Source organism: Numida meleagris, chromosome 2 (genome assembly GCF_002078875.1).
Source record: "Numida meleagris isolate 19003 breed g44 Domestic line chromosome 2, NumMel1.0, whole genome shotgun sequence".
Lineage (NCBI taxonomy): Eukaryota > Metazoa > Chordata > Aves > Galliformes > Numididae > Numida > Numida meleagris.
The window spans coordinates 122312423-122339973 of NC_034410.1; the positions used below are offsets into that span (position 1 = coordinate 122312423).

Below are 27551 nucleotides of genomic sequence, written 5' to 3' on the forward strand. Positions count from 1 at the left end.
AGAGCTGCAAGATAAGTCCTATTCATAACTGTATTGTTGCTGAAATACATCGTCCATTTTTTCCCAGTAGCAAATGGCTAAGCTCATCAGACATTATTTAAAATTTCCACAGATTTATAAAGAATGCTGCTCAAAATAAAAAAAAAAATACGAAGAATATAAGTAGAAACAGATAATTACTTGTCTTATTATAGGGGAAAGCATCTTATTTATAAGACCTTGAAAATGTACATGGTCTATCATGCTGCAGTAACTTGGAGAATAGAGGAGGAAGACAATACTGGCTCTGAGGCTTAACAACTACACAATGAAGCAGACTGTCCAGAAATGTAGCACACTACTTATTCTGCTAGAATCCAACACTTCAACTTCTAATTATATTGCAGTGAATCAAAAAATTTACATTCTTCATCTTTAATAATGGCAAGATGAAGATAACTTGTGGGACAGCCCTGTTAAACAGAACACTACCATCAGCTTCGGGAAAACAGGGCACGATAGAGAAACTTTCCACTAGCAGTAGAGGTAGTTCCCTCCTCCTCCCGTTTCTGCTTGTGACTTTCAATTTACATACAGTGATTTGAAACCATTGCAATTAAAAATATACTTAGAAAAAGATGTCTGTTGAGGATTTTGAATATACCTTATCTCCAGTATTGCAGGAAGAGGTCCTTGTCTTTTTCGAGATTTAAATACATCATTCACAGTCAATAAATTTTTTGTTTCAAAAATAAAGTGATGTATGTATAACACCTAAATGGATTGAAGTAACGAGGGCAATGAAATGTCTCTTGTCTCCAATTTAAAATATATAGATGTCTTCCTTTTCCTTTTTTTTCCTTTCTTTTTCCTTCCAGTGTTTATATTCAGAATAAAAGAAAGTTTAAAATTTTTCTTAATAAATACTGTTTTTTCAAATAGCTACTAATATCTTTTGACATTGTTTATTTTCATCTATTTATTCTTTTCTCTTCTTATATGTTACATATCGTATAACTTTTATTTACTCATTTTCTATGTTTGTTTTGTTATTAATCTAAACTGTACTCCCTGTGAAGCATTTTCCTGTGATTTTTCCATCCTTTCTGATTTGCTATACCTTACCAGTGTTTCACTTCCAGTGTTTGTTTCCTCCATTCTCTTCTTCTGCTAAAGTTGCAAAATGTTATCAGAATAATCTGCATTTTAACACACTATCTTAGAGCACAGTGAATTCCATAGCATGTATAAAGAAACCATACTGTCCAAATAATTTACAGTTCTGAGGTTCTCATCTCACACTGGGTAGGTAGACCATAAAGGAAACAGGGTCTACTATAAATGAAAAGGCCATCTCCAATAGAATATCTTGAAAACTGGATGCCTTAAAAAAGCAAATGACACAGAAAACGGAAGTGGAGGAAGGTTAAATCCTAATATATATAAGAACTTTTGTCGAAAGTATTAGAAGACTACCATTTCCCCAACTTGTAAAAACAAACAAACAAAAATATAAAAACCACAAATAAACAAAAATAAACCAATCAACCAAAACAAATAAAAACACATTTTATCTTCCAGCATATCACTTCTTTCCTATCAAAGAGATTCTGTCCTTGTTTACACTGCTTTCCTGTGGTGGCAAATTTCTCATCCTCCTTTCTGACCAGTACGTTTGCCATCACCAGAAGTGCTATGGAAGGGAGCTCAGGGAAGAGTTACTGCAGCTCAGTTGGAATTAAGGTACCAGATGTATTCAACTTATCCTGAAAGCAAAGCATTACTTTCTGTAATAGGAGTACTTTTTTCTGACCAGTAGGCCTATTTGACTACTCCTACAAGTATTATTCACTCCTCAGAATGAGGGAGGAGTCAAAGTACAGACTTCTTTCCCATTTCTTTGGAACTTTTGGTAAGAAATATGTAAACCACAAAGAAAAAATGTCCCTGAAGTGACAAAAGAAAGTATCACTGAGCTGCAGAGATGAAGTGTAACAGCTGAAAATGACCTCTCAGTCTGGAACGTTATTTAAGACAAGTAAAAACCAATAAAATCAAGAAAGCATGATGAGAAAAACAAACAATAACAACTACAACAACAACAAAAACAACGAAATATCTAGAGTATGAGGACACTGGGATTAACTAGTCAATGTAAAGTAATTTAGGAATATTTTTAATCAGAATACGGAATTTGTACACCATTCCTTATTTTCTTCTTGGTTTTGTGCTCATTCAATATAAAAAAAATTGCTATGAAAACTTTTTTAAAAGTTAAAACAGTTTATGAAAGCATTTCAAGGAGCTGGCAGTCCTTTCTGAAGTAGACAATATGTATTTTCATTAGCAGAACAGTAAAAGGAGAAAAATCAGGAAAGTACTTTTCAATAGGATCTACGACTTGCATTTTGCTTCTAAATAACTTGCTGATTTGAGTTTTCAAATCACTCCGATTTAATTAGAATAGAAATTCAATAGATAATCTAATTAAATAGAAATCTGAGAAAATTGTTGCTCTGGGGTGATTTTCAATTTAAAAAATAAAAATGAAAATTTATTCCTAATACTTTTTACTCTTCTGTTTGATATTTAACAACACCTCATGAAGATGACTATTGGTGACTACTGCAGCAATGAAGCTTAAATAAAAGACACTCACCTGGGAAAAATGACTCATGGCTAAGATCAGAAATAGATTTTTCAACCTTCTGCTTTTCAGTGCTTTGAGACTGAGATCAAGATGGTAGAGAGCCTAAGAGGGCTGTAAGTCTTTTCTTCCTGTCAGTCCCCAATGGTATGCTTGTCTTCTTTTTCCACTTGGAAATTGTTTCCAGTCACCAAAAAAAATAAAAAAGTGGACATTCCTTCAGGATTCCTAGACCTAAGCTAATGCAGTAAGATTGTTATTGGCCTACCTGATAACTGGAAGTCATAGCGAAGTAGGAACTCTGAACATACAGATCAACTACATATATGTTGCTATTTCCAGGGTGTCAATCACACAGCACTTTTGTTTTGACAATAGCTATGACCAAAGATCTGTGATACATACAATATCAAGAATGACACTAGGATTTGCCAAAATTCTTTGGAAAACTTGCATTGGTAAGATATTTATTTTAATCTTCATGTATTTTGCAGATATGTTGCAGTCATAAACTATCATGGGTTCTCCTATCTTGACTATTGGATTCTAATAGGAATACCTCTCCCTCATAAAAGTACGTATGAATACATAAAAGTAGAAGTTATTAAAACTGAAAAATATTTTTTTTCTGATAACCTTTCATGACACAACAGAACTTTTTTCTTATAAAAGGCCAACGTTGTAAGATATCTAAAAACACATTTTTAGTAATAGCACCATTTTGCTGTAACTTAAATTTTTCATTCTAGATATCTTAAAATAAATAAATACAAGAAATAGCTTTTGACAACTGCTCTACAAAACACAACCACAAAAAGATACATTAAAAAATGTGTGTCCTTTTGCACCCTGAAGATTATTTAAGAAACAGAAGAAGATAGCCAGAAGGTCACACATTTTAATACACTCTAAAAGTATCATATGCAGAAATGCTCCAAAAGCATTACCACATTTTACATTGACACCTTGTCTCCAAAATACAAATGCCTGTAGATTTTCCTGAGTGCTTTAAGAAATAGTTCAAGAAACACAGAAAGTTATCTGCAGCGTTTGTTTCCCACTACACCTATAAAAACACCTTGATTTAACCTCACAATGCAGAGACTGATGATGTAACTGAACTGCCCAAACAGAAGACTCCCACTCCTGTTTCTTTGAGCTGAGCTTGTGGAGTTCAAATATGAGCAGTGCACTACATTTTGCTCCAAAAGAATCTAGGGTTCAGTCCACAGGAGATAAGCTTCTTGAACCCATTCTCCTACTAAGGACCTCCACATTGCAGTAAGCTGTTCTTGCTTCACTGCCCCTTGTGCAGTAGAAGTATTGCACCATCAGAACAGTCAAAATATCCCTGCAGCTTTGCTGCAAACACCAGACTACAAATGCTGGTACACAAAAAACTCTGAATTTGACTTGGAAGATCTTAGGTGAGAAACTTCCTGTTAGATAAAGTCTCTAACTGTTCACAGGATAGGTTTAACATTCAAATACAACAGTTTTCACTTCATTGTCATCTTAATCTTCTGTGCATGGGTAATATCCTCTTTGTGTATCAGTACATCCTCTTCTGTGTGGCATTGTTTGCTGAAAAGACTCTCTCAAACTATGTAACCCAGATTGAGAGATCTACTAGTACATCTGGAGCCAAAGCAGTGAACACTGTATGTCTATACAAAAATACTTTCTTGATACTCTTCTGCAGATATCCAAAAGTCAGCTTTAAATTAGGCTTCTTAGATAATGGAAGTAATTTAGTCACATGAACTTGGAGCTCCGCAAAAGCCAGAATATAATTCTGCAAATAATATCTTTAAAGAGTATCTGTAGTCTTCATCTGATAAATCATAGGTTTATCAACTGCTTTGTGTAGTCACTTATTTGACTATAAGGAATGTACAATTTAAATAAGGAACCACAAGTTCCAAAAAAGATTCAAAATTGGGAAACATTAGTTCTGTTCTTGGAATAGCACTCTTAAGAGCTGACATAAAATGCTGCCATTTCATTACCATTAAGCGAAACAGATTAGGTTTTTTACACATAGGTATTCATTGTATTGGTGAGTAGTCTCAGTTGTTTTTAACCACTCTCATATTACTTCTAATGAACATTCAATTTTCCCTAAAACTAAATAAAACACATATGGCAAACAAGTTAGAAATGAAAGGAGTTTATGTAAACATTCAACAGTACAATGGTTGAATGAACATAAATGTTCCTAATGAGAGTTTAATGTGTTTCGAGAGAAACATTTTTTCACGCTCTAAGTTACATTTAGACAGAAACTTTTTGTTGAAGATTCCTAACAGACCAATTAACTGAAGAGATTACTAAAGCAATGTGAACTTAGGAAACTAAGTGACTTTAAGAATAGGGAAGCGTGGAAATAGCTGAAAATTCATGACACATTTTAATTAATTTTATTGATTTTGTTTAAACTGAAATCTTCTCTTACCATCATGATTAGGATTTCCCAAAGTCCATGGCTCATCTGAGTCAAAATGAGTGTCTCCCCCAATTCCTGGCCCAGGGAAATATGCGTGGGCCAAAAATCCTCCCTCCCCATCAAAGGGAGAACTGTCTCCATGAAAACCTGATGCAAAAATGATCGTAATATCCACATCCCTCTTGCCATTTTCTAATTCAATATAAGGAACTTCTTCAAATGTTAGAGGAGTTACATTCTGCCACACATCAAAGGCACGGCGAATGGCTTTACGGGTTTCAGCATCACCTACTTTTGGAGTGACGTTCTTAATGCTGAAAGAAACAGAAAAAGATTGAACAGATTAAATTTGACTGCTTACATCCATTTTTCCTTAATTATTTAAAAACGTCCTCTTTCTAAAACAGGCTAGTGTGGCATTATTTCCCATAAGAAAATTATTTTTAATCAAGGTGAGAAATTGCGTTAATCTGTATAGTCCTTTATGCTAAAACTTATTACATGTTAGCTGGGTTACTCTCAGCAGTACAAAAATCTTATTTTTAGAACATGAAAAATATTTCTAAATGAAAACAACCCTAGCAGTGGGATAACCAGATTAATCAACCACTGACTGTTTACCTCCTGGATCACAATTCAAATCCATCACATCTAAAGAATGAAATGTCAGTTCTGATCAGAAGCTTAAAATGTTTCCAGTTAAATGAAATTTTTAACTTCTTAGCAAGTCTGTTAACAATTGCAGAGCTCCATACTGTGACCACCAACCAGTATTTGCAAAGCCTTGAAAATGGTTCTTGATGCATTTCCAACTGGATAGATAATTCCTTATCACAAATAAGGAGCTTGATGCTAATATGCCTTTTATAATCTGATTACTTTTATTAATCATGCGTAAGACTGTAGTGTTCTCTGTAGTCAGAAAAATCAAACACTGTAGTGTTTTCTGTAGTCAGAAAAATCATTTTATAGAACATAATTTTGTGTTAATTCTGAAAAAAAAATTGCTAAGTACAAATTACAGTCTCCACTACTTCTTCAATTACACACAAGTGAAAGGCAAAGAAAATAATGTCAGAATTGCAGTTGAGTTCAATGTGGAACTAAGTTAATTCACAGTGGATTTATCTTTAAAAAACTTCTATATTTGCTTTCATTTTGGAATTCAAGAAAATAATGCCAATAATCAGTTTCAGACTTATCCAATTTCCTCCACCATTTTTACTCGATTCACATGCACATTCTTTATTATGCGTCTGTACTGAAACTGCTGCCATATGATGCATCTTGTTCATTTGACATGTGCTTGAGTAAATGGACAGCACAAGTTTCAGAAGTAACATTCTAAAATGTATGTAAATTTCAATACATCTGCACAGCACAATGTGTTAATGGAGAACAAAAGAATGTCATGACTAAACCTAAGAAGGGACTGTTTTTCAACATAGTCACCACCATTAGCTCTGCATTTTTGCCCACCACGAACAAAAGCCTGGAGGCTGCACTTGTAAAAATCTACACCAGTGGAGGTGACCCACTGTTGAAACATACCACCCACTGTCTCACAATGCTCACATCCACTGTTTGGTTTCCATAAACATTCAGCAAGCATCAGTGGATATCAACAGGTGCCATTTTTTTCTCCATGGAGGAATTTAATGACACATCTTGTGTTTCACACGCACTTCCATGCATCAGATGCCATTTGGTCAGACTGCCCCTCTTCTGCCATGGCTTACACAGCAATATTGTATGTAATGCAATATAAGTAGGAAAGTTCATCTTCTACTATCATACCACCAACATCCTCCTCTGATGTCATGGGCCAACATAATAAAATGGGAGGCATTACTTTCAAAGCAGGCCCCATACATAACTTACATTCTGCAACTATCTAGTAAATAGCTTGAAATAGGTAATTAAGTATTTCAGATATTCCTGACTTTCTTTCTAAAAGAGCATGGACATAAGGATCATTCCTCTCTGTTTCTCACAATCTCAATCACAAGTGATAAAAAATTTCACAAAGGATTCTACCTTGTGAATCAATACCAACTTCTCCAAAAAAGGAAAAGTCAAGGAGTTCGGAATTATCCTAGGGGAGGTAAGGAAGGCACATGAGCATAGTGTTCCTCCAAAGCGTGTAATATATGTGTGTTTTTTTCTGCAAATATAAAGTTTATGCCTTTGTTTTTGCTTGCATCTGTAGCTTTTCCTTTACCTCTTAAACTGTCTTTTTCTCAGCCCACAGGTTTCTGCACTTTTGCCTTTCTGATTCTCCATCACATTTGGGAGAGTGAGCAAGTGGCTGTGTAGCGCTGAGATGCCTGTGAGGGTTAAAGCTCAACACCCTTCCTTATAGTTATTTTATGTGGTTAAAAAATACTGGATGCACTGGTCCGAGGATCAGTCCCTGCAGAATCTCCCTCTGAAAGCTCCCTCCTTTGTGAATTACTATTTTAAGATGCCTCAGAAAGTTTGGAACCTGACCAACCCATGCCCTTTGAGAATGCAAAATAATTTACAAACATGAATGAAAACATCTTACAAAAGTACACTCACACTACCACTACCAAAAACTTCATAAGAGTTAACATGCTACCATTCTAAGAATATAAATAAAAAAATTGATGAATTTTGTCTTTCTCTAATCTGGAAGTATGCACATAAATTGTCCCAAGTGCAGTTCACTGAAGGATTTGGTCCTCTGCTGTTTGCTGCATATAATGAATACAGCTAATGAATCAGCACACTTTTCTACAAAACAGAGTGTGTCTAGCAAACACGTTATTTTTTATGTAGTAATGCTTAACCTGATAAATCTATTATTATTTTTATTGTTTTCTGTTTAGAAGTCTTAGTAACAGATCAAAGTCACACTTTGAGGTTGTACAGCTGCAAAATGACATGAGGAAATGGATGAAAACAGATTGGATAAAAAACAGATTGGAGTTCTGTGTTGGTGGCAAATTGATTAATTACTTGGTCTAAGAGGAATTGATTCACATTGTTATCCTTATCACTTTACATTTTCTTTCCTTTTCAGTGCACAGAATTAAGTTTTAATCACTGATTACAAAAGAAAAATTGAGCCATTGTTCTAGTTTCACATGTATTAACTATGGGTGATTACCTATGATGGGGGACCTACTCCAGGGGCTTCAACTATTGAATTATTTTTGAAACAGCATTCTACATCTCAAGATTCATTGTCAAGAAAAAGGATTTTTCAAAGCATACATTCTGTATTAGAACAAGACTGATTTCTGGCTTCCAAAATGGCCTTCTGGAGAGAGTAAGATTATAATGAAAAATGTGGCTTCTGAAAGAAATGAAACAAATTAGTAGTTATTCCAATTTCCAGAAGATGATTATCCTTTTAATGGGTTTAGTACAAGCCACGTTCAATCCTAAAATGGCAAATTCTAACACTTCTTCTAACAACAACGTTGAAGTTGTCTAGCTGAAAATATTGCTTAGAATATTTCACCAGAATAGACATATAAATTCCAAACAATTTTACATTTATTTCATGGCCCAAAGTGCGGTAACAAAATCAGTACCTACAGTGTATCAGCTTTCAGAAATTCTACAACTCATCTAAGAATTTGGTTTAGACATATCACTGCAGTAGCAGGTAAAGTCTTAATTGATCCCTTTTCCTATTTCATGCATCTCTAAAAAGTAGCAGTCACCTGAAACAGTGGCAACTGTCACTTGTAACGTAATAAGAGGAGCTAGGTATCTTACACTCAACATGTTCAAATAATGTGTCTCAAATAAAAGTAAGTGGGGAACCTGCTGACTCAAAATCACTCCTGCTGCATGGTAGCAGCACAGCAAGATAAAGGCCACCATAATAAGAAGGTGATATTTCCTGAGTATTGTTTTCCTAATGTTCCTGTCTAGTGATCATTTCACAGAAAACAAATCCAATAGAGAGAAATCTTCAGTGCTGACACTGAGCAGACTTGCAACAGAAGCTTACAGAGGCGAAAGACCATACTTGCAGTTTCTTTCAGAGTTTTTTAGTAAACAAAATGTGAAGAAGATGAAATATTTACTAAAATTCTATTTCTTAAAAAAAACACGTATACTTTCATTTTTTACAGATTTTGAAAGCTGTTATTCTTAGACAATCACAGACGTACCCACTGAATACAGTATTTTATGGTTATTATTGCTGTTTGATTAAAAACATGGTTTTCAACTTAGCAGTTCTTTTAGGCATTATAGTTTTTAAATGCATCTATTGTAGAAGAAAGAAAAAGATTTCATCCATGATATGAACTTTTTGCACTGAAGTACTATTTCTATAGATGCTTGAAGAGTCTTGTTTTGGAGACTATTTTTCTGAAATACTATTTCATGTTCATTTTAAAAAAGCTTTGGGTTTTCCTTCTTTTCCTTCCCCACTTCCTCCAAAATAGCCTCCAAAAATTCTTCATCTTTCAGTGACACATTTTTGGCTGCAACAGCTTCAGGAACCTTGTAAGTCTGTCAGGATATACCTCACTTGGCTCTATAGAATCACTCCTCCGAAATTTAAATAGGGAATCACATATTGACATTAAATTTCATTATGTCCTTTTTTTTCCTTCCTATCAGTAGAACAGCTCATTATTTATTTACCTATTCATTCACTTTCTTAAATTGGTTTATATCCTGTATATAAAATTAACTCTACTGATTCAAGCTAGACCCAATACATAGTTCAGGAAATGTTAGATAAAGCTCAGAATACTTTTGCATAAAGCTTAGCATTACTGCTTATCTAGTAGTAATAGTCTTCACAAGAGTTGTAATAACTCAGTGACAGAATCCTTCATAGCCTGTAGAATTTGACACTTCTTCAGTGCATATCATAAATACTGTTTTAAATTGGTTTTGCCAGTTTATAAAGAGTAGAGGATTACTACCCTGATGTGATGATTACAGTGGATATTAACGGGTGCTTTTAGAATTATTAAGTAACTATAATGATGCAATTTTTCTATAACAAAGAATATATCAATTAAGTATAAATTTAGAGAGTAATTCAATTTCTATCAAAAATTCCAAGGTTTTCTCGATCAAAAGTCGCAAATGGGAAACCCTTAGCTAAAGTAAGGAGGGACACAGAAGAAAAGAGCAGGAAATCCAACTGAATAGGTGAAAAGTCTAGATGAAGTAATCAACAAATTCTAGATCTTTACTTGATATGAAACAGTTGAAATATAGCTTAAATTTAAATAACTGGTTGAAACATCACTGTTGTTATCCATCTAACCTAAACTGAAACTAAGCTCTTCGTTTTCATTTTTTATGATCCCAATCTTACTTTTACTGAAATAAATAGATTACCAAACATATTTTTTATTTTGTGCCATAATTTCTCTAGAGACACTTTCCATCAAGTTACTTCATTAATCTCTCACTGGTGTGGATTTTTTTAGCTTCAACTTCTTTCTTCTCACTTTGACACCTCTTTGTTGCTATAACCTAAAAATCTTTCTCATGTAAAATGTGATCATGATTCATATAGCTCCTGCTTCAGCTGATTAAATTCAAGTCAGAGATATTCCTTTTGATTTTCTTGTTCTGTGGTCACATTAAGAATCAACTTACTGTTGCCACAGTGGACAGAATCTACAGCTCTCTTGACTCTCTTGTTTCATGGTCAATACTGTCCCTGTAATTTGTTAAAAGGAGCTGAAAAGTGACAAGAGTAAGGATACCAAGATACAAAACCAAGATTAGTAAATACTTTGCTTTTACAAGAATGTGATCGCATGTAATTTACTACAAATTAATTTGAATAGAATGCAAGACAAACATATTGATATTTAAGTATTTTATTATTTCAGGATTGTAGAAGTAGGCAATTATTAAAGAAATGAGAATTTATATTCTGGTAGGGAGATAAGTCTTACTTAAAGAAGGCTGATACTAAAAGTTCATATAATTAAGAGTATTTTTATTTTAATTACACTGGGGAAAAGCACAGCTAATCAACATAATTGACTCTTAAGTAGGAATCCTCTCTCACAAGTACAGATATTGGGATTTTTTTTTAATTATTGTAGAAATTTTAGAATCAGCATAGTGTAATTTAAACACCTTTCATTAGGTATAGTTTACATTTCCTTCCCCTTCAGTTCAGAGGTTAGAAAGGCTGAGGTACGGAACCATACTAACACTGTTATTTAAGAAAAGAATAAGCATTGCCTTTATGAAAATTTTGTGATAGCACCAAGGTTTGGGGGGGGTATACATGCTTAAATCAGCATGTAGGAATAGAAGTTCTCAATTTTATTCACATTCATAAACTTTGCCTATAATGGTTCTAGCAGAACTAAGGTAGATACCAGAAATTTTCCCATGTATTATAAAGTTGATTTAAAAGTAAAAATTTTATAGTATTTTTGTCTGAAAATTTGCAAGAGATACAAGAATAATGGCCTAAGCATATTTGATACATCATTATTTAAGATCTAATTCTGCGTCCATCAATACTACAGAAAGCTAATGCATAGTGTCAGGAATTATAGCATCCCTGTCCCATTAGTCCTTCAGGGACTGATTCCTATCATAATCTAAGAGTTCACATGAAATGCATTGTAGGAAACAACTTGTCTTCCTAGTATAAATCCTTATTTTTCTAGAGTTTACAGCTGCAAGTCCTCAGTTCCAAAAAAGCATCTAAGTAGCAATGGTAAGAACTCACAGGTGGGCAATTTTAAAAAACATCTGTTTTCAGAGAACCCTAAGAACTTCAGCATGCCACTCAGCATGCTTTCTACATCTGCAAGTATCACCTCTCAATATAAATCTGCATGTATTTTTCTGAGCTACTGTGACCTCTGTGATACAGAGGAGCTAAAAACTTTCAAAATTGGCTACTGACTTGAAAGTTCTAGAGCACATTGTCAGGGATTTCCGCTGAGTTAGTCTTGTAAACCTCACGTGTATGTGGGAAAAAAATGATAATGAGGTACAGCCCAGTCCTATAAATTCTTCTAGCATGTTTTAAAATACATTACTTAGGTGTAAGTAAATATAACTGAATTAAAGCACAGAAGACTGCCTTCATATTGAAGACTGACTACCAGATATTTCGGTTGCTCACAAATTAATTAAAGTTAGAACTCTCTCAGCATTTCTGAAAAAAAAAAATCAGATAATATTTATTTCCCCTTATTTGTTTTATTATTATTATTATTTTTTTTAATGGAAAGAGAACTTGCTAACGTCTTAACACTAAAATATTGATGGATCTGGAATTTTTCATAAATGAGCAAACTGAAATAAATGAAATTCAGCATACATTGACTTAGTGATGAGTAGAATTAATAAGTGCAATTCCTTGATTTAGGAAATATTTTTTTAATATTCCTCTGTGACAGTTCTTTTAAAATATTAAGTTATCATCCAACTTGCTGCTACTTTGACTCAACAATATTTTCTAAATTTTCTTAACACAGCTTTTTCTTAATTTTCTGTGTGACATTTAAATATTCAAGAAAAATTCACTTTGCACATTCCAATGTGGATCATTTGGACTGTAGACATAACATAGCATATCATTAACACAACAGACAGGACTTTTCATTGCATACTGAAGCTTTCAACTAGCATCAATTCATTTAACTGGACAGCAGAAAGGTAGTCATGTTCACATCTTCCATCTTTTGTTGCTTTTCAGAAAGCTAATGTCAAGAATAAATCCAGCCTGTCAGGAAACAAGACATTAATCTAGGGCTTGACACAAGGCCCACTGAAGTCAAGAGAAAGTTTAAAATACTCTAGTTGATTTGTGATGAAGCCACTGACCATCTACAGTTAAGTCAATTAAGTTAATGCTATCTATTGCTGAACAACCAAACTGTATTTTTCTCTTCATCAAGAAGGCAGAATAAAGCTGCAGAATAGCTTTTAAAGTTCTTTTTTATTTTCTTTTAAAATGATGAGTTCTAAATGATGGTAATAATTCAAGGCAAAACTTAGATTTTTGTTAGCATTATTTAATTTTATTTGAAAAATGTTCTGCAGAATGATTCATCTGAACAACTGACCAATTACTGACTCTCTTAGTGCTAGAGTTAAAATTATGACTTGTATGCCAAGGCTTCTGGTGAGGAAGACTTTATATGAAATAATTCTCCGTCTAATTATATTTCTACAAAAGATATGTAAACATTCATGTTCTATTTTATGAAGCTGATTTCTTTATTGATTCAAAATCTTGCCCCTTCTTTAAAGTACCAGATGATTTACTTCCATATCAAAAGAGCAGGTGATTGCTTTCGAAAGCAATTTGTGTCTTGGTAAATTTCACCTCAAAAGAAAATAAATTTAAAAATCCCTTAATAGGTTTCATAGATTTCTACTTTGAATCTATATTATGTTCAGTCAGAGATTGTTTTGTAACTTGATACAGTGTAAAACTCTAAGGAAGAGTCAAAATTATCATTAATTTTTTTCTGAATTGTTCCCTAATTGAGCTGCGGTGTTCAGCACTTGTATTCACTTCTAGCTGATGAAAACATTCATATAATCGCTTTTTTTTTTCTCCTTTCTTAGAAATAATATTAAACTACAACATAAGTGTAAATAATACATAAGTACAAATAACATTTACAAGGTATACAAGCATGAACTATATCAACCAGAAAAGATACAGGAAGTAATACTGATGTTTAGCTTCATTATAAACAGAAATTCTAACAAACAAGCTATTAACCAGTTCAAGTAAATGGAAAGCTGCATTCCCTGAGGGAGATAAATTATAACTTATGCAGCACAATTCCCATTCTATGTTATTATTTCAAATAACAGAATTCTGCATATCAACCCTGCAGACATACAGTTTTTTAAGACTAATGACCATCTAAGCAAAAAATACAATATGTGGCCAAAAAGGCCATATCAGTGGTCACTGTAAATCATTTGTTTGAAGTTCCACCTTGAAATTTTGAGGAACTTCTCAGTCTGAAAGATTACAGATTGAAAATATGGAAATGTAGAAAAAAAAGTGATAAAATTTGAATATGTGTCTGTTTTGATCCTCTTATCTATGATTACAGAGACAAACTAACGGGGAAAACACTCTCAACAACATTAGTTCTTCTAAATGTAACAGGTGTCAGGAACAATACTTGGAGTAAAAATAATAAGACAGATAGTAAAATGCCAAACTAAAAATTCAAGTAGATGCAGATTAAAATAGAATCGTAGAATCATAGAATGGCTTGGGTTGGAAGAGACCCCAATGATCATCAAGTTCCAACCACCCTGAATACATTTATATGTGATCTCAATTCTATTTTACCGTTAACAATGGTTTGATAGTTTTCCTAAAGTCATAATTATTTATATAAAGAATCTGAAGATATATGGCATCTGAGGATACACAGCATCTAAGATATACTCGTGCCAGGCAGATGGGAAGTGGTGAATTTGTAGCTGTTGAACTTTTTAAAAGGGTTTTACTCAGCACTGTGTTTGCACCTCTTTGAGTAACAGAAGAGTCAAGAAAGAGCTCCACATCTATGAATTTCACAGAGTTCAACAAGGTTCTATACATTTACAAGTTTATGTTAAATATTTTCTTGAAATAAGCAACTAACATTTGAAAAGTTTGCCTTGCCTTATTCTAAAGTCCTTGGCAAAAAAAAAAAAAAAAAAAAAAAAAAAAAAAAAAAAAAAAAAAAAAAATATAGGAAAACCTGCTATGCACTGCTGCTAAGGCTCATCTGTTTTGATATTTCAAGATCTGCTCGTCTTTTTTTCCCTTTTTTTTTTGAAATAATGTCAATCTCTACAAAACATTGTTTTCTTTCCAATTACTTTTCTTGTTTAGAAAAGCAGGTGAATGCAGGTCTATGATAAGATAACCTTGATTGATGGCATCTTTTCTTTGTGGTTTATTCTGTGTTTCTATTCTGTTCTTTTCAGAGAAGTGGAAATAAGCGACAAATTTCTCCTCCTCTGGAGTCTTTGCTAACTCTACTTAGCAGGCACAGATCAGACTACAAGGCTTGACTAGATAGGAAGGAAGAATGCAGCTGGAAACCTGCAGGTTACAAAGAGATTGAGAAGCGGCACTGAATAAAACGGAGCAGGCACAATGCTAGAGATAAGATCAAAAGTTTAGGGAACAAAGCAACTTAAAACGCCAGTCATCTAACTGGAATTAAGCCTGTAAGCATTAATCCACAGGGAAGTAGAAGGGAAGAATTTATTTTTCTCTTTTTTTTTTTTTTTTTGATTGCCCTTAGTTGCTTTGAATTTTCTATATTCAGAAAGATTAACATTGTATTATTTATTCTAATTTTTAACACTAAGCCTTATTCTAGGCTTTTCTAGTTTAAATGTATTTTGGTTTGTAATTCACCAAAAATTACTAGAGGTTGTAAAAAATCTGTAATGAAATAGAAAATCAGACTCTGCAGAAAGGAGAAGGAAAAGCACATATTTTTAGCTGATCCTGAATGCTTCTCATATGTATGTATGCACATTATGTTTAAATTTTAAAATTCAGATAAAAGCGCTTTCTTATTCTGATCAGCTATGTATTTCATCTATATTAACATTAAAGAGCATCAGCCAATGCAACATGCTAATCACAAGGTAGTCAGATCTCCATCACTTGAAGTTATACCAGCGTTTAATGTATTAAAATAAAATTCTCCAATTAAAACATAAGCCATAGCACTGATATAGAGTTACTAATAAAACTATCTCTTCATTGTGATATGAGGAGCAGTTTATATGACCATTAGAGCTTACGGACTTAAAATTTAATACTTATACGGGGTTATGAATAATGACAGCAGTCAATGAATTTAAAAATAATTTTGTACCCTTGAACTTACTCTTGTTAGAACAGAAATCCCAGCGAGGTTCTGCAAATTTTCAATCAGGCTTTGTTGGAATAATTGGCTTGTTGAAATACTACGTATCCTACATTGCGTACCTGATACTTTGGCCAGCAGAGCTCTAGCAAGTACACAATTTACATCTAACTTATCCTGGAAAGATCAGCTTTGACAGAATAGGCAAGGTACTGTGTAATCTATGTGCCAGACTCAGGAATTATGCAGCTGGATATCCCCACATCCCAGTGCCCATTACCACGTAAGAATGAAAAGGTTAGGTCAGTAACTCACAAAAATATAATCAAATTCATGGTTACTTCAGAACAGACCTGTAGGCAGCAGCATTTTACTGAGTCTGACTTTCTCCAATAACATATTCTACATACTTAAATTAGAGATCTCAGTTTCATTAGAGTGCTCCTGCTTTCAGAAAAATGTTCCTCGAGAAGCTGTTAAGAAGATTGTAAGGCAAGGTTAAGGACATACTGGGTGTTAATTTGATGCTGAAAACTTTAGAGAATTTACTGCTTACTGTATGCAATTTTGATGAATTTCGATCCAAGAAAATCACTTGATTCTCGTGAAGCACATACATACGTGCTTATAAGAAGTATTCAAAGATGCATTTTTATAACATATATTATCAATAAACTTCTTGAAATATTGAAATATAGTTCAAAAACTTGTATTTACTTTTAAAATTCAGTGCGACTAGTGACATAAGTCTATGTTAGTATTTTTGGTACCTGTAAGTGATATGTTTATGTTGCCACTTCTGTCCTGTTAAAGCATATCGTTTCCGACGGATGTTAAATTTAGAGCTGCCTCTTGTTTGGTCAGGCACACCACATCGAGGCTTCTTCATCCAGCTGCAAGAGATACCACACAGTTGAAGCAACGTGGTAGAAAAATCATAACCACTACGCCCAACTAATAACAACATTTAACTTCACAACTAGACAAGTTGTGCATAATAAGTCATTTACTCTGATTCATTCAAGGTAATTATGATCTGTATTATTGGCTTGCTTACTGGAGGTGATGTTAAAGTAAACACACACAGGTTTACTTGAATCACTAGTTACTAGATTAACTTTTTGTTCTATGATTCTTCTATTTTGTCTCACTGACATTTTATTTAAAAAAGCCTCAAGTTCTTCTAATCAAAGAGCCCTGACAACTGTCAGAACATTGAAACCTCTAACATCATAATACTATTAAGATCTTTATTAGGTGTTCTTACTATCTCACTGTCTTTCTATACAATGAAGAGAATGAGCTCTAACCAGAACTGTAAGCAACCAGTGGAAATACCTAATTCAAGAATTCTGCCTAGGAAAATTTAATGTTCTGCATAGAATGAATTCCAAAAGGTCTAATTCACAAACAAAAACAACCATTGAGGCAGCACCAGACTTCCCATATAAATGCTTAGTTTTTGCAGTGGTCTTAATACTTCAAAGTATTCCAATATTTCAAACACCTCAAGTTTTTCAGCATTCCAAATTGTCAAAATTAAGATGAAGCATGATTTCAGCAGCAGTATCACTGAAAGAACTGTTTCTCACTTGTAGTATAGGGGCTTATTTAGCTTGATTAAAAGTAACAAAACTCAGCTGAAGCTGAAGCTGTTTTTATATGAACTGATTAGCTGCAGCACAGTTTTGCATCAGGATGATAGTAAGATTTCAGACATTACATGTTTAAATAAAGCACAACCTCCTCTGTTACTTTCCCAGGTCACTGACTTTATTTCTATCATACCAAAGGATTACTGATATAAAAAATGCAGTTTTCCTATGGTACTTACATATTCTATATTCAGGCTTGCATGAATGACTTTCTGACCATTCAACTGGCATTTAAGTGGTTTCATAAATACATATACACAATAGCTTTATAAATGGAAGACAGAGAAGTCACTTGAAATCTCATCCAATTAGAATTTAGACTCCTTTTAAAAATATGTGCGGATAATAAAACCTCAAAAAAACCAAACAACCAAACCCCAAGAAAACAGCCAAGTTATTTAATCTTTTTCCTGTAGATATTACTAGTTGAATATATGCATAATGAAGAAAACTATCTTATTTTGTCCAAAAGAAAACATAGAATATTTGTGACACAAAGGTCCTTTATATATATATATATCATACAACCACACATATGTATATATATAGTAAGCAATCCAATGAAATCTTTGGTTTTTCCATTCTGTACTCAAGGAATATAAAGGTATATTGTAAGCTTTATAACTGCTTTATAACTGCAACTAATACAGGACAAGCTATATTGTATACTGAATGAATTTTTGGAGACAGACTAATGGAATATGGACTTCCAGTCAAATCAGCCACACTAATTTTTATAAATGAGCCAAGCTTGTAATGCTTCATTTATAACTATGGATAGAAAACTATTGTTTACATGACTAAACAAAATCAGCCTGTAGGAAAATCTAAATTTTAATGACTGCATGAAGATGACTCTTAACCCCACTTTCATTGATAAACACTATAGTAGAATGTCAGTGGCTGCAAAAACTTTGATGGGTGATGTCTCCATACAGTAGTGCGAGGAAATCAAAATTTACACATAGTAACCAATAGTCACCTAAAATTTTCGTCTGTTTTCAAATATGAAACAGAATGATTTGCTTTAATTTCTTGTCAGAATAATTATGGAGCATGTCTGGCACATAAAACTGTTGACTGTGTGATACGTGTTTGTAAGGAATATAATGTTCTTTCTCCAGTGTCTGCAAAGACAATAGTGCAAAATATATAAACTTTATCCAAACAATATTTGCTGAAATACCCTGCAACTCTACTTCAGGTTCTTCTCATTTCTTATAGAAAGTGTCAGTTCAGCAGAGTAGATGTGAGCAATTTCTGGGATGCGTTATTTAAGTTTGCCCAAATAATAAAAGAAAATTCTAGAGGCATACTTTAACTACAAACCAAAGCTGGTTCTATTCTCAGTGAAATATAATACTTTATCAAATGAAATATTAATACTTTTTCAAATGAGATTAGATGTTGGCTCAGACATCACAAAGCTTTTAGATGTTGTCAGTAATACATTTTCTCACTGAATCATGCATGTTAGATCATCATGCAGTTACCATGCATTTTTATGGCATTTATATTGTTTTTGAAACTGGACACTCAAATTGCAGAAAAAGACACATAACAAAAAGCAAGTTGTGACACCTAAAGTTAATAGCAGAACATCAAAACAAAGTAGTAAGTAATGAAGAAAAACAAACAAAACAAACAAACATAACAAAACAAAAACTGAAGAACTTTGTACTTTGATAGAAACAGTTACAAAAACATCAGGGTTTTGTACAAATACATAATATATCACATACAATTTTATTGTTTTATGGACAATAATTTTAAATCAATTGAATTAGTTCTTCCTCTCCCGCCCCTCCCCCTCAAGAAGTTTAACTTAATCAGCTTAACTAATGGAGCCTCAAATAAATCGTTAGAAGTTTAAACAGTCACAATTTGTTCTTCCATTGATTTTGAAGTGCCATGTACGTTTAAGGAGTATTATGCTTGCTTCCTTGCTGGTTGGAATGGCCAGGAGATTTTCTATGTTGTCATGCTGTCTATCTCATTTATGTCCTTATGGTTACACGAGAACTGGAACTGTGGTTCACACGTAGAGTAAGTCGCAATGTAAATCAAGTGGAGGCCTTTGCATAAGTGGTTCACTAGCTTTCAGCAATTCATCTTCGAGTAACATTTCAGGAAAGATGCAATTTTCAATGTTGATTACAGCAGAAGAGTTGAACAGCAAACTGATCTATGACCCAGATCGTAATTGAGCTAAATTTGGCAACTGGACTTTTTAACAAATTATTAGTAATAAATTAGTATCACAGTCAAGTCCAGAAATGAGACAAAATGTTAACAATTTTTGGAGGATAATTTACCTTTTCACATTTTAAATGTTAAAAATAGCTTTTTGAACATTGACAGGCCTTACTCTGACTAGGGGGAAGGGTTCTGTTGTTAATCATTAATGCTTATGAAATTTGTGGATACTTAGTATGTAAAGTGCTATTCCATTTGGGGGTAAATGACATAGAAAACATTTTTATTTTTTTTCTCAATATAGCTGCTTATAGCATAATATGATCAAGGTCTTCCTTGTTCTTGAGTGCTTAGACTTTAATTATTTTTCAAAAATCATTTTTCATTTATTTTTTTAAAAAGTTGCATACTGGTAATGGCTGCCTCTCTTTCATCTGCGTTTCTGAACCTGTGGAAATATGTTATGCAGCAACCCCTCAATATTAATATTTTATCAGTACTCAATAAAGAGGCTTAATTGTGACTAATGTACTCTATCTGTAGACTATGTCACATCAAATTCTTCTTAGGTCCATTAGTTTAAGTCTTGAAGAGCTATTTAAGTCAAGAGAATTAAAATAGTTTGGACTCAGAAAAGCTGAAAAGATTAAAATAAAAATATGCAGCAAAATTATAAAGTTCCTCCAGTGGGAAAAAAAAGGCTGAAATTGAACTTCCCATAACTCAGCCCAGTTGTCTAACCATATTTTGTTCTTTGGGGAGAAAAGGAAGAATTTATTTTTCCATCTTCACCTTATACCTTCAGAATAAATTGTAAAATACTTAAAATGTTTTTCCTGTTTATCCACAATCAAAATTGTACAATATTTATTAAAAATAAATAAATATTTATTTGGTTGGAGATTTACTGAGTGGCTGGAAGGAGTGTTTTAAGAACAAACAAACTCTAAGCACCACAGAAGGAAAATAGAGATGGTGTAAAAAATTCAGTTTGACTTTGTGGCTGGAAAAACTGTAGGCTTTTATTTCAGTACAGTTTACCTCTGAAGTGCCTTGAATCTTCTTGTGAGGAAAGAGAGACATGTTTTCTAAATGTCTTTACTCTTCTCTACTGCATTCTTGCTATTATTACAGGACCTTACTGGCACTCCTCTATGTAATAGAAAGCAGTCAAAGAGTGATGTATGATACTTTCAACCCTGTTACTGAGAATGTTGTTTCTGCAAGGCTTCTCACTGAATGTTTGCAGAGGGAACAAGACCTTATGTATACCTTTTGCACAAACCCCAACATTTACCAATAAAATAGTCTGCTAAAAAGATTTCTGCAGCTCAAAGTTTACCACTATCTCTTATTTTGTGACCAGTAATTAATGTAGATGCAGCAGAGATCATTCAGAAATACAATTATATTTTAAGTATAATGTATGAATTAAACTTGATTAGAAGCTCTTCAGAGCACTAAAGTGACCACATTTGCCATTTATTTATAAAGGATGACATTAGAATAAACTCAATCATTTATTAATACTGAATAGATTTATTCAGCACCCTATACAATAACCATTCTATCTGTATACCGAGAAGTTTCTCGGTATTTCTTAAAAATGCAAAACACATTTTGGAAATAAAAATGTATACCAGTTTTATGAGAAGACAGCAACTGACTACCCTTTCTCTACTTAGTAGCTTTTTTCTAGGGATGTGAAATACCAGGAAGCCAACTGTGGGTCCATTTCCAGAAGTTTTTTTACTGAGTCACTGACTGGGTTTGTTAATATATAAATGAATCACATACAATAGTGTTGCGCTCCATGCAAATGTGAGACAGAATTTTCAGTGGATTTGCCATCGTAATATTACTTCTGTTCAGAGTGTCCCTCATTTTTTACACTATTAAGATGAGATCAGTTTCTACCACTCATTATTCCTCATCCCCAGCTATAAGCAGGTATCAGGTTTTCCAAAACACCTGGGAAACAAATTCAAAAAGTTAGCGAAATTAAGTGAATGGAAAGAAGGGAGAAGATGAACACTGTTCATATTTATGCATGTCAAAACAGTCCATGAGGGATTAAATGTTTCTCAGAACAACAAGCTTCCTCCAGGAGACATTTGATAATGATGCTGCAGGACATTATTTCTCTGCTAGTATTCTCAAACTTGATTCCTATCAAGTTTCTGCAACAACTTATTTTAATTGTTCTTTTGTAGACTAAGAGGCATACTGCACTTTTCAAGACGTGGTGGAGAAGCAAGTATGCACAAGATGAGAACACATTTCTGTGAGGTTCCTGCTGCAGTCTTTATTTTGTAATCCCAGTATCATTTGTGATTATAATATTAATCACAAAGAAAACAAATGTTAAATTGTCACATATTTCTGGCCAAAAGACAGTATGTATTCTCTCTACATAGACAAAATGGAAAATGATTGCAAATATTTACAAATCACTGCAATAAATGAACAATTAAAAAATACATAGCCTTTGTAAAATAGCCACTTCGTGTAAGAATATTCAGTGCTGTTACGTGATGGTAACTTGAGGCCACACTTGAGTTTAATGAGTTTATTTTTTTCTCAATGCAAGTCTATAAGAATCAGTTCTGCTCCCAGGTTGACTCAAGTCAATACAACTCCAAATGTGAACATGTGATTCATTAGGAAAGAGTTACATATACCTGTCATGTGCTAGTCTGTCTTTCTATGTAGAAGAAACTCATGTGATTGGAAGATTCAGTTTTCACTAGCTTGTAAAATGAATGCTTTGGACTGCTGAATGGTTGTATTCCTCTGTCTCTTACATAACCAAAGAAATGAGAACAACCTTGCAAACATAAAGTACTTTCCTTTGTAATTAAAGGGTTTTTTAAATTGTTTTAGCTTTTGTTTTGTTTTTAACTTGCTGACTGATGCTATGAAGCAAGAGATGGCCTCTGCTTTACTTTTCCTTTCCTGCTCTCTAGCCTCTCTGTATTGCTACCTGTGAACAGATTATTTTCCATTTAGTGAAATATATTGCCTCTTACAAAGCTGCCACTAATGTGTCTTTATAAGGCTACAAGCGGTGAGTGTCGTAGCACTCTCCCCTGAAGGATCAATCACTGAAGCTGTATAAAGAGCCTAGTCTTTCCACCCTGCATCATAAACATACCTCTGAGCACAGCTCCCTCACAAGGCATTTCCTGAGCCTACTATTGCACTGCCTGTTCTAAGGTCCTTTAAATTCCAAAAGTGAGGGATGTTTGATCGACTCACCTCCCCTTAGGGCAGCCCTAAAATCTGCTTTGCTATATTGCTTTTCAATGCAATAATGCATGTGCCAGTGGAATAAAATGATTTTTCCAATTCTGCCAGCATTTTAGGTTGTCTCTTCCCTAAAATGTAATGATTGAAAAATCATTCATGTCAGCTACTTTACCAGAAAAGAATAACAAAAGATGAAACATCAGATTGGGGCTGGTAAGGAGGATTTTTTTCTCTCCCCAGAAAACACTTTAGAGAAGTAGCAGGAACATATTTCAGTTTGGTAAATGTTGGATATATTATTTTGTTATTGTTTGCTTTTCAAGTAAAGTAACATCTAAAATCATAAATAATTCTTACTGCATTTTAACTGGAATTACCCCAACACTTCAACTTTTAGTCCCAGATAAGTTTTTCTCAATACTTATTCTATTTTCTGGCACATTTCTAAAATTTGCCATAGTATAAGGTTGTTTGGAAGAGACTTTTAATCTCTCTTTTCCACACAGTTTGTCTGTGTTTGCACAAAATCAGATGCTGCCTGCGTTACATGATTTCATAATTGTAAAGGGCATGCAAAATTAATCTAATTTTACTGCATGTGAAAATGACCACACTTGGCCTTTTGTTACTGGAAACCATGAAATGAATGGCTGTAGGAGTGTGCTAACTTTTTTGTTTTGCAATGAGGATAAGGAAATTTGGAGTAAAGATTTTCCACTGTGAAACATTTTGTGAATTCTTGCCAGTTTGGATTGAGCTTCTCCAGTTTCACTCTGATAAACTTTTGGCCTTCACTTTGGTTAACCCTGAAACATTTTCTTGAGAATCACATGCCCAAAAGTAGGCAGCAGTTGGCAGCTGACTACCCCGTATCATAAAATACAGCAGAATAAGATAAAAATAAAAATCGTCAAGGAGAAGCAGAAAGATTTTTGCTCCCCATCTGGAGATGGAATGCTATTTGGGTATTCTGGTCACCCCACTTCATGTGTCATAAAGTTTTGCCATTTCTATTTTTCTCTTCCTGAAACAGAAAAGTCAAGAGCAGTTCAGTACCAGTTACTTACTCAATCGTGTTCCTGTCCACTTTTCCTGTCATATTAATGCCATAGAACTGCTGCATGGCAGCTATAGCTGATTGCATGGTTTCTGCAGAGCGCAACACCGACATTCTGGGGTCAGTTGGTGGAAGGTAGCCATACTTTTGTAACCATACCTGCAATGACAAGTGCAGTGGCTATTAAATAGAAATTAGAGGTAAGTAAAATGCTCCCCAGTAATTAGTTTTGTATGCTTTATAAAGAAATTTCTAATTCATCAAGCAAAAAACCTGTTAGTTTGTTGGAGGTATTTTTGCAGAGAAAAAATTCTCTATAGCTTTTATTTTTTTCTCCTTTAATAAAGATTCTGCTCTTTCAAGACTCACAGCATTTCATACCCAGGAGTCAGCTCTCTTTATTATCTGAAACTACCTGCTTCTAATATTTTTAATGTATTTATTTATTTGAAGTTACAGCTTAAGCACCTATCCCTGGTTGTATGCACTTCAAAGAATTTTAAAGCAGGGAAAATGTAAAATCTACAATATATGTCACATAGGGTACATAATAATATTCACCAACTATAACAAATCCACAGTAGCTCTCACACACTTATCTTCTCTCAAAGAACACAAAAAAAAGAGGGTGAGGAGAGATTTGGTTTTTCAGGAATTTAAAACTTGCATGCTCATAAGCAGAGCAAGTGGTTGGGAGACAGGGAAGCAGCAGAGTCTGTGCACACTTACAGGAATCTCCCTGGTAAGAGGATCCTCCTTTTCAGATCAAGATGGATTTAGCGCCAACTGTTTATGCTCCTAATTGTGTAGAAGTGAGAGGAAGAGGACATGGTCCAAATAACTGAAAGCATTATGGATTAAAGCCAATATCTTAAGTACACCTGGAAAATTCTCAGAAACATGCTGTCCTCTTGAGGCAATGTTTCACAAACACGTAGCTGCAGTTATCCTAATGTTTCTAAGTATTCTAAAAATCTAGCCTGTACAAAACACAGTGTAAGGCTTTTGAGCTGATGAGAGTACTGATGTATCTTTGAAAATGTCTTAGCTTCCCATCTGAGGACTGGAACACCTCACCACAGTGAAAAGCACACATTTTGCTACTATACAAGGTACAATTAGATTGTACTCCTTTCATTTCCCTCTTCACTGTAACAAATCACCTGCAATCCCATAAATTTGATTTTCCATTTTTAAAAAAAATAATAAATAGAAAAAAAATTATGTTCAGTCACCTCTCTCAGGTGTGTCACATCCCAGTTCACAGATCCAGAATCACTACTTTAACAAATTGCATCTACCTACTCTCCCCTTATGGTGCACTGTGAGCTCTGTGTGCCTCATACACACAGTTGACACACTCTGACACCAAACAATGCATTTTACAGTTTTCAACCTTAAGTTTAGCTGGAAGAGTCCTGCCCAGGTGGTTGTGTTTGTAGGGCACTCCCATTTTACATAGTTATAAAGAATAAGCTTTCCACGGAAGTACCTCAAGTAGATCAAGTGGATCAATTTATTGTTATGGTTAACTTTATTGTGCAGTGAAAACATATTACAGGTGAACACTGTAAAGGATCAAACTAGCACTAGATATAGGGAAAATCTTCAGGTTATGAGCTCAGATATTTATAATTTAAAAAGGTCTTCCTACCCAGTGCACAGTACATACAAAATCTCAAAATTTTCACAAGCTTCAGACAACAGAAGAATGAAATACAGACAGGATTAAGATTTAGCCTTACCCTTCTCACCTTCACGTTATCTCTATATACAAGAGCCATTCAGAAATGAGAACAAGAGCATATTTAATGGATAGGATGACACTCTTATTTCCAGTTAAATCGAATTGCTACAGTCTGTACCCACATTCAACTTTGCATACCCTTGACTTGCACTTTTCTGCTTTGAAGATGAACTTGTGAACTTTAAGTTTGTATTATTTTGTGTCATCACACAGATAATTTAGCTTATCTCTCATTTCCTGTAGGAAGTCTGCTTTTCCTTCCATTATTGGAGAATGGCTCTGAAAGGACAGTTAGAGGTGGAAGGCTGGCAAGAGCAATTTGATATGTAGAAACGAGACAACGGAACTAATGGATCAGTTTGACTTAGAGAGCGTTGATTTCAGGGTAACATGTAGAGTTCCTGTGAATTAATATTTACAAAGAGTACATTTAAGACTGGAGTTATCTTGAGACTCATCAAGTATGTGCAGAAAAGTCAAGGGGAAGAATGTCAGTGTGATATTAAAACAAATGATGAGTTAGGGAAGAAAAATAATTCTGAGCAGCATATCACTGCTGCCTAAACCAATGCCACCTTCTCAGCATGAATTTGGTATACAGACACTCAGCAGGCTATCCATGATGTTCTATTTGAGTGTTAAGGGCACAGAAAATTGCTTGGTAGGCTTAAGAGGCCTCTCACCACTCAAAAACATCCTCACTGCAGCAAAACTGAAGGAGACAGGGATATGGACTTATAAGTTACCAGTAGCTAAAGCTTTGGATATCTAAATCAGAAAAGTCATAAGGAGAAAGAGAGATGAAAGAGCCTGGGGGAGTATTGCTCATGGCAGAAAGGGAAAAGACTGGACAAAGTGGAATTAAGCACAGTGCTGCTGCAGACACAGGGGAAAATGAAAAGAGAGGTGGCCCAGAAACAGCAAGAAAGGACAGTGTAGCCTATTCCCTTCTTATAATACAGGATGTCTGATAATCACTCCCTAATACTGAATAAAAGAAGACCACCTCTGTGTTCAAAATAGCAAATAGAAGCCTACATACTGGACAGCTGGAGGACAGTCTGAAAGCAAGTTCATTTTTTTCTGAAAATTCAGACAAATTGGCCTCCAAAGACTAATAACCAGTTGCCATGGTTTTATGATTTTCGTTAACGGTATTCCACACCATAACAACATGTAGTGCATTGGGAATTAAAGAGTTAATGCTCCAGTTCCGTGGATCGTCTATAGTTCCGGGTATACCTGGATCTTAGAAGAGAACTACATTCCCAAGAGGACTTTGTGTTGTTCTGTTTCCCTTTTCCATTCAGAGGGAAAAATAAAACTCTTCGCAAATCACGGGACATCCCCTCTATTCCCTTTCACTCCCCGGCTCATCTCAGCTGCATGTGTGCTCCCTAGGTCTCTTGCCTTCAGCATCAGAGTAAAGCCTTCGGTTTTTGGACACTCTCTCTCTCATTTTATTTGATTTATTAGCTACAATTCCAATTATATTGTATTACATTGTATTATATTGTATTATATTGTGTTATCATGCATTTTGATATTATATTTAGTAAATTAGCTTTCCTCCTCAGATGGTTGCTGCTGTTTTGTTTTAGGCCCACCTCCCTACCCTTTCCCTTTTTCCCCTTTCTCCTTTCCCGGAGCGTGGCTCCGTGGGTCCTCCCACCCCATTAGTCACGGAACCAGGCCGAACTAGCCCGTAAACCACTGACACCAGCAAATGCTTGAGAGCAA

The 27551-nt window shown here is 34.3% G+C and overlaps 1 protein-coding gene across 1 annotated transcript in view; it reads right to left on the minus strand.

Annotated features, from left to right (window-relative positions):
* The window catches only part of MMP16 (matrix metallopeptidase 16), a 188151-nt gene that overhangs the window by 72567 nt on the left and 88033 nt on the right, over positions 1-27551 (minus strand). Inside the window, exons 3-5 of the mRNA XM_021386792.1 lie at positions 24075-24223; positions 16678-16800; positions 5082-5386 (exon numbers count right to left, since the gene is read on the minus strand). Of these exons, the coding sequence (XP_021242467.1) occupies positions 5082-5386; positions 16678-16800; positions 24075-24223 (577 nt within the window). The remainder of the gene's footprint in view (positions 1-5081; positions 5387-16677; positions 16801-24074; positions 24224-27551) is intronic.